The following is an 8,486-nucleotide window of genomic DNA, read 5'->3' as shown; positions in this document are numbered from 1 at the left end:
GGGCTATAACGTTGTTTCTACGTTGGGGCTATAACGTTGTTTCTACGTTGGGGCTATAACGTTGTTTCTACGTTGGGGCTATAACGTTGTTTCTATGTTGTTTATATAACGTTGTTTCTATGTTGTTTATATGTTACCTGTACGTTTCGGTTGAGGCTGATAGCAGGGTAGTAGAGCCCCTCGATGCCTTCGAAGGCCACAGGACCCTGCTGTTCGTCGTTGATGAGGAAGATGAGGATCCCTCTGGTGAAGTCTAACAACACTCCTACTGTAGCCCCTTTACTTACGCCCCCGTCCGTCCTGAAGAGAAACACAGAATGTCAAATACATACAGTATGCATAGTATACAGTATACAGACCCCTTCCCTTTGTCCACATTTTGGTACGTTACAGCCTTATTCTAAAATTGATAAAAGAATATGAAATTCTCATCAATCTATACGCAAAACCCCATAATGACAAAGTGAATTACAGGTTTTCCTGAAATTTTTGCAAATGTATAAAAAACAAAAAACAGAAATACCTTATTTACATAAGTATTCAGACCCTTTGCTATAATACTCAAAATTGAGCTCAGGTGCATCCTGTATCCATTGATCATCCTTGAGATGTTTCTACAACTTTATTTGAGTCAACCTGTGGTAAATTCAATTGATTGGACATGATTTGGAAAGGCACACACCTGTCTATATAAGGTCCGATAGTTGACAGTGCATGTCAGAGCAAAAACCAAGCCATGAGGTCGAAGGAATTGTCCGTAGAGCTCAGAAACAGGATTGTGTCGAGTCACAGATCTGGGGAAGGTTACCAAAAATTGTCTGCAGCATTGAAGGTACCCAAGAACACAGTGGCCTCCATCATTTTTAAATGGAAGAAGTTTGGAACCACCCAAAGTATTCCTAGAGCTGGCCGCCCGGCCAAACTGAGTAATCGGGGGAGAAGGGCCTTGGTCAGGGAGGTGACCAAGAACCCGATGGTCACTCTGAGAGAGCTCCGGAGTTCCTCTGTGGAGATGGGAGAACCTTCCAGAAGGACAACCATCTCTGCAGCACTCCACCCAAATCGAAAAACTGCTTTGTCATTATGGGGTATTGTGATGTCATTATGGGGTCTTGTGATGTCATTATGGGGTATTGTGATGTCATTATGGGGTCTTGTGATGTCATTATGGGGTCTTGTGATGTCATTATGGGGTATTGTGTGTAGATGGATGAGGAAGAAAAAAACAATTTTAATCCATTTTAGAATAAGGCTGTAACATAACAAAGTGGGGAAAAAGTCAAGGGGTCTGAATGCACAACTGTTTGACGTAGAAACACCGGATTTTCATCATATTTTTATTTTATTTAAATCTTTATGAATTCTTAAAAATATTAATAATGACAAAGAGAACGCATCTCAATTTTTTTGTTGTTGATATAAAATAAATAAATGTAATACTGAAATATCTAATTTACATACAGTAAGTATTCCCACCCTTGAGTCAACACTATGGTGAGAAAAAATATCTATTTAATCACTTTATAACGCAACAAAATGTGGAATAGTTAAAAGGGTGTGAATAGTTTCTGAAAGCACTGTAAATACCTACAGTCCTTTTTTTTCTTCTTAAAAAATAAAAACTTGCATTATTGGAGAAGGACCGTAAGCATTTCACTATGTCTACACCTGTTGTTTACCAAGCATGTGACAAATACAATTAGATTTTATTTGAGTCCTACTGACACATCTTAAGCATACAGGTAATAGAAACCGTATCTTCACAGTCGTGTAACCGGTGTGAAATGGTCAGCTAGTTAGCAACTAGTTGTGTTTAAAAATCGGTGACGTCACTCGCTATGAGACCTTGAAGTAGTTTCCCAGCGGCTTTTGTGAGCGATAAGTAACGATGTTTCGAGGGTGACTGTTGTCGATGTGTTCGGAGGGTCCCTGTTTCGAGCTCAGGTTGGGGCGAGGAGAGGGACGGAAGTAACACTGTTACATTGGTGCCGTGACCTGGATCACTGGTTGCTGTGGGGAAGGAGGAGGTGGGTGAGAGTAACCGGTGTGAAATGGCTAGCTAGTTAGCAGTGTGCGCTAGTAACGTTTCAATCTTTGACGTCACTCGCTCGGAGACCTTGAAGTAGTTGTTTCTCTTGCTCTGCAAGGACCGCGGCTTTTATGGAGCGATAGGTAACGATGCTTTGCGGGTGACTGTTGTCGATGTGTTCAGAGGGTCACTAGTTTGAGCCCAGGTCAGGGGCGAGGAGAGGGACGGAAGCAACACTGTTACACTAGCCAGAGTGGATTGGTTGGTGTTTCATTAGACAAAGCTTCTCCATTAGCTGTTGGTGTGGATGCATCAGGTGTACCAGGTGACCTACCTGTTGGTGTGGATACATCAGGTGTACCAGGTGACCTACCTGTTGGTGTAGATGCATCAGGTTGTTTACAGGTGACCTAGCCTGTTGGTTGTTGGATGCATCAGGTGTACCAGGTGACCTCCACCCCTGTTTTTGGTGTGGATACATTCAGGGTACCCAGCGTGACCCTACCTGTTGGTGTGGATACATCAGGTATACCAGGTGACCTACCTGTTGGTGTGGATACATCAGGTGTACCAGGTGACCTACCTGTTGGTGTGTGAGTTGTTGTGCATGAACCAGGAGCGGTTGTTGTCCACATACATGGCCCAGGCCCTATCGTCTTTCCCCAGCATCACGTCCTTCAGCACGTCGCCGCGGGCAACCCCAAACGCAGGGTCCGGGTGGTTGTCATAGCGATCCACCGTGATCTCCCAGTAGTGCACACCGCGGGAGAAGCCGGAGTTACCCATGACCACCCTGTCGTCGTAGCTGTTGCACGTCACCGTCAGGTTGTCGTTGGAGAGGATGATGTCAGGGTGGGCTGACGCGGGYTCAAAGGTGAACCAGGCAACTACAGGAAGTAGACACACACACACACAGACAGATAAAGAGGTTCACATTTCCGTTTTTCCACCATAAGGAACCATCAGCATGGTGAAAACACCTAACAGAGGAGATGAGGCTAGAAACTGGTGGTCTGAGGTGTGGTGAAACCAGCGGTTCCCAAACTCGGTCCCGGGGACCCCGAGGTTTTCACATTTTAGCTATCATTCCACTCCTTGACAAACATTGTCTTTGGCATATGACACGGGAATACAAGGAGTGGAATGACATCTAAGCAGACGGGTAGACTACTGCATCCCAGAGTTTTACCAGAATATAAGACTTATATACTGGCTGATTCTCTACGGTACGGTACAGGCAAATCACATATCTCTGGCACATACTGTCAAATACACTATTATTATAAATACATGACAGATATGACAAATACAATACTCCATTAGACACTCAAGGAGAGGGCAGTTGCTATCTCTGTGGGCACTCTATGGGACTTGATACTGTTACCATGGTAATTGGAACATCAGAACACGAGTGTTCCCATGGGAACATAATATAAGTAAAAAATATGTTGATTGGAGATTCCCAGTGAAAGCTGAATAACTGAAGCCCTCATTGGACAGCAAACTTGTGAACTTGTGAAATGCACAGAGGGAGGGAGAGAGAGAGAGAGAAAGACGGCAAGAGAAAGAGAGAAAAAAAGAGAGAGCAAGAGGGGTTGAAGAAAGTGGGGAGAGGGAGAGAGTGAAAGAGAGAGAGAGAGGAAGAGGGGGGAGAGAGGGAGAGAGTGAAAGGGAGAGAGAGAGGGAAGAGGGGGGAGAAGGGATTGAGAGTGAAAGGAGAGGAAGAGGAGAGAGTAAATCAAGACAGAGAAAGAAAGAGATAGAAGAGGGGGAGAGAGTAAAGATGAGAAAAGAGAGAGATGAAGAGGGGGGGGGTGGGAGAGAGAAAAAGAGAGAGTGAGGGGAAGGGAGAGAGTGAGAGGGAGCAGAGTAAAAGCACAGTGTGTAGGAGGTGAGGGTGGAGGATGAGGGTGGAGGTGAGGGTGGAGGATGAGGGTGGAGGGTGGTAGAGACTGTAAAAGCCGTGTTGATTTTATCAGGGAAACTGCTTCTTTTCAGTGGCCATTTTAGTATCACAGAGAAGATCCAAGCATATTCCATCCAGTCTAGGGATTCTTTCCCAAACCAACGACAAGGGTTTATTATTCTTATTACAGCACTCTTTCCCATAGACTATTTTCCAGACGGGGAGAAAATTAAAGGCAAAGCAAATCCTGGTTGCCTGGCATCAAAATCGTCAATTGAAACCTGAAACCAATAGAATCTATCCGGACGTGTATTGTCTTGTTTTCTAGATATTATCTTTGTTAAACCCAACAGCGACATAGGAGAACATCAAAAGAGACAAAATCATGTCACACAGAGAGAAGGAGCCTGTCTGGATTTCACAGGTCCACTGAAGCGTGACAAGCTTCTCTTATCTGTCTTGTCCGGTCCGTACGTGTAGAGCTGAGCAGCATACACAATGGGAATGCAGGTGGCAGGCAGGTGTAAGAGAGGGTGGGAATACTGTATGTGTGTGTACCAAAGCTGTGTCCAGGCAGTCGACGTTTCGCCGTGCATAAGAACAGCCCTTAGCCGTGCTATATTGGCCATATACCACACCTCCTCGGTCCTCATTGCTTAATTAGAACCCAGGTCTGCTAGGCAGCTGTCTATATGCTCTTCAGATTCACCGTCAACAATCCGTATGTGCTTTAGCTAACTCCTGTTTTGCGTTGGCTCATTGCAATGCTAAACATACAAGTCTAGGGCATGACAACGATGGATAGACGAGTTAGCGACACACCTAGCACATACAGTATGACTGCATCCCAAAATGGCACCCCCTATTCCCTTTAGAGTGCACTACTTTTGTCACCCTATGGGGCCTGGTCAAAAGTAGTGCGGGAATAGGTGGCCATATGCTCTGTAGAGTGGGCTCAGTTAGGGCTTACTCTCGGAGGTCTGCATGGCCAGTATCTTGCTGTACTGTCCGACTCCGCTGGCGTTGAAGGCTTTGACCCTTGACATGTAGGTGCTGTTGTAGTGGAGTCCGTCCACCGTGCAGATCGTCTCCGTCCCCACGTACACTTCCTGTAAGGAACCGTTACATCTTCCTGTTAGAACCATGGACAACTTCCTGTTAGATAATCATCACACTGGTATGATTGTGGCTAGCCTCATACTTCTGTTTGGAAACAGAATGGTAAGGATGGTTGTACGAGGCTAGACGATGGCAGCTATTTGTCACAACAGAGATTGTAGAACTAACCAGATTATAAGAGTATAAAACACGTTTAACTTGCTAATGTAGCAGAGGTGATTTGTTGGTGATGAGGTAGCTCTGCCTGAGACTTGTAAGCCCAAATGTCATCATTGGACCTTGAGAATGTCCTCTTGGTCTAACGGTTAAAATGTGGGCTAGTTAAACAACACACAGTCCAATAACAAGAAGATAAATAAAACAATATCAACCAAGGCTAACAGCGGGAGGGGTGCTCTATCTATCTATAATTACACTGGCCCATTTAGAGACTTTTAGACTCAGTGCTGATGAGAGAGAGGGAGGGAGAGAGGGGGGGGGGGCAGAGAGAGAGGAAAGGAGGGAAAGAGAGACCAGGAGTTGGTACTGCGTGAGAAAAGCAGCATCAGTAGTACTTGCAGTAGGAGTGGTAGTAGTAATAGTAGTAGTAGTAGTAGTAGTAGTGGTAGGAGTAGTAGTACTGGTAGTAGTACTGGTAGTAGTAGTGGTAGTAGTAGTAGTAGTGGTAGTGTTAGTAGTAGTAGTAGTAGTAGCAGTAGCAGTGGTAGTAGTAGTGGTAGTGGTAGTAGTAGTAGAGGTAGACGTAGTGGTAGTAGTTATGGTAGTCGTAAGTAGTGTATGGTAGAGTAGATAGACGTAGTAGTATAGTAAGTGTAGTGTATAGTAGTGTAGTAGGTAGTAGTAGTGTAGTAGTAGTGTTAGTGAGGTAGTACGAGTAGTAGTAGTAGTAGTAGTGTAGTAAGTGTAGTTAGTAGTGGTAGTAAGTAGTGGTAGTAGTAGTAGAGTGGTAGGAGTAGTAGTACTGGTAGTAGTACTGGTAGTAGTAGTGGTAGTAGTAGTAGTAGTGGTAGTTGTTATCGTAGTAAGTGTAGTAGTAGCAGTAGCAGTGGTAGTGGTTAGTGGGTGTAGTAGTAGTAGGTAGTAAGTAGTAGGTAGTAGTAGTGGTAGTAGTAGTTAGTAGTAGTGGGTAGTAGTAGTGGTAGTTAGTAGTAGTAGTAGTAGTGGTAGTAGTAGTGGTAGTAGTGGAGGTAGTAGAGTAGTAGTGTAGTAGTAGTAGTAGTGTGTAGTAGTAGGTAGTAGTAGTGTAGTTGCAGTAGTGGGTCAGTAGTGGAGGTAAGTACGAGTAGTATAGTAGTAGTATGTAAGTAGTTAGTGGTAGTAGTAGTAGTAGTAGTGGTAGTAGTAGTAGTGTAGTAGTAGTAGTGTGGTAGTAGTAGTGGTAGTAGTAGTAGTACAGTAGTAGTAGTAGTAGTAGTAGTAGTGTAGTAGTCAGTAGTGGTAGTAAAGTAGTGGTGGTAGTGATAGTAGTAGTAGTAGTAGTAGTAGTGGTAGTAGTAGTAGTGGTAGTGATAGTAGTAGTAGTAGTAGTAGTAGTAGTGGTAGTGGACCCTGAACTGTCCCCCATTACTATTAGGGCCCGTGACAACACCAGTATCATGATCACCTGTTACCATGGAGACACCCACCCTAAACTGTCCCCCATTACTATTAGGGCCCGTGACAACACCAGTATCGTGATCACCTGTTACCATGGAGACACCCACCCTGAACTGTCCCCCATTACTATTAGGGCCCGTGACAACACCAGTATCGTGGTCACCTGTTGCCATGGAGACACCCACCCTGAACTGTCCCCCATTACTATTAGGGCCCGTGACAACACCAGTATCGTGATCACCTGTTACCATGGAGACACCCACCCTGAACTGTCCCTCATTACTATTAGGGCCCGGGACAACATCAGTATTGCGATACTTGTTTGTGTCGTGACAAGGAAACAAAACATGAAGCAGATTTAACTTCTGTAGGAAAACAGCCCTGATGTTGGAAAGAAACCAGAGTCACATTTATAACACAATATTTTACATACAGCAGGTTTGTATAATTTTGCGATACTGTTATTGTCCTGGCCCTAGTTACTATGACAACACACCCACCCTGAACTGTCCCTTGTTACTATGACAACACACCCACCCTGAACTGTCCCTTGTTACTATGACAACACACCAACCCTGAACTGTCCCTGTGTTACTATGACGACACCTATCCTGAACCGTTCCCCTGTTACCATGACAATACCCATCCTGAACTGTCCCCGTTACCATGGAGACACCCATCCTGAATTGTCCCCCATTACCATAGAGACACCTACCCTGAACTGTACCCTGTTACCATGGAGACACCCACCCTGAACTGTCCCCTGTTACTATGACAACACCCACCCTATACTGTCCCCCATTACCATGGAGACACCACCCTGAACTGTCACCTGTTACTAGGGAGACACCCACCCTGAACTGTCCTTGTTACCATGACAACACCCACCCTGTACTGTCCCCCGTTGCCGTCGTCCAGCTCCAGGATGTATCCATCCACGGCGATGGTGGAGAGAGGTGGCTGTTTCCATGACAACGTGGCGCTGTTGTTGATGGTGCAGCACTCCTCCAGCTGGAGCATGGGGGCTACTGGGACTGAAGGGGGGGGGGGCACACGTTAGAGTACAACACAGACACTACACCCAACCTCTCCTCCTCTTCCTCCCCTCTTCCTCCCCTCTACCTTTCATCTGTACGAAGTCCAGTTGGTGGATGGTCTGTAACAGGGGTCCGCTGTCCAGGGTCAGGTCAAAGTCACTGGTCATCCTGGGGGTCAGGGTTCCCTTCCCCCACTGACCCTCCGTCATGTGCACCCTCCTGATCAGGGCGTCTGAGATCTGGGGGGGAGGAACAGGCTCACAGGGTCATACAGGGTCACGGGGTCAGACAGGGTCACGGGGTCATACAGGGTCACGGGGTCAGACAGGGTCAAAGGCTGTGATCCCAAATGGCACCCTATTCCCTATATAGTGCACTACCCTATTCCCTATATAGTGCACTACCCTATTCCCTATATAGTGCACCACCCTATTCCCTATATAGTGCACTACCCTATTCCCTATATAGTGCACTACTTTAGACCAGATATCCATCTGATAGCTGCTGTATGTGATGAGTGGTTATACAAACACAGCATGCTAGCTGTTCCTGTAGACTTCTAGACATTGTGCTAACGCTAGTTGTTAATAAATCACAAAACTACCTTCAAACCTCACGCAGAGACATAAAAATGGCATCCATGAATTCATCTGACTCTGCACTATACAGTTGAAGTCAGGAAGTTTACATACTCCTTTAGCCAAATACATTTAAACTCAGTTTTTCACAATTTCTGACATTTAATCCAAGTTAAAATTTGCTGTTTTAGGTCAGTTATGATCACCACTTTATTTTAAGA

At 45.3% G+C, this 8,486-nt stretch overlaps 1 protein-coding gene across 1 annotated transcript in view; it reads right to left on the bottom strand.

Moving 5' to 3' along the window:
• The window catches only part of LOC112069980 (E3 ubiquitin-protein ligase TRIM9), a gene marked incomplete at its 5' end in the record, with an annotated part of 25,626 nt that overhangs the window by 5,069 nt on the left and 12,071 nt on the right, over positions 1–8,486 (bottom strand). Inside the window, 5 exons of the mRNA XM_024137377.2 lie at positions 138–300; positions 2,613–2,916; positions 4,906–5,044; positions 7,539–7,684; positions 7,773–7,926. Of these exons, the coding sequence (XP_023993145.2) occupies positions 138–300; positions 2,613–2,916; positions 4,906–5,044; positions 7,539–7,684; positions 7,773–7,926 (906 nt within the window). The remainder of the gene's footprint in view (positions 1–137; positions 301–2,612; positions 2,917–4,905; positions 5,045–7,538; positions 7,685–7,772; positions 7,927–8,486) is intronic.

Source organism: Salvelinus sp. IW2-2015, unplaced genomic scaffold (genome assembly GCF_002910315.2).
Source record: "Salvelinus sp. IW2-2015 unplaced genomic scaffold, ASM291031v2 Un_scaffold1174, whole genome shotgun sequence".
NCBI classification, from domain to species: Eukaryota; Metazoa; Chordata; class Actinopteri; order Salmoniformes; family Salmonidae; genus Salvelinus; species Salvelinus sp. IW2-2015.
Note: the sequence above shows the minus strand (reverse complement) of the source record. Positions and strands in the feature narration are given on the sequence as shown.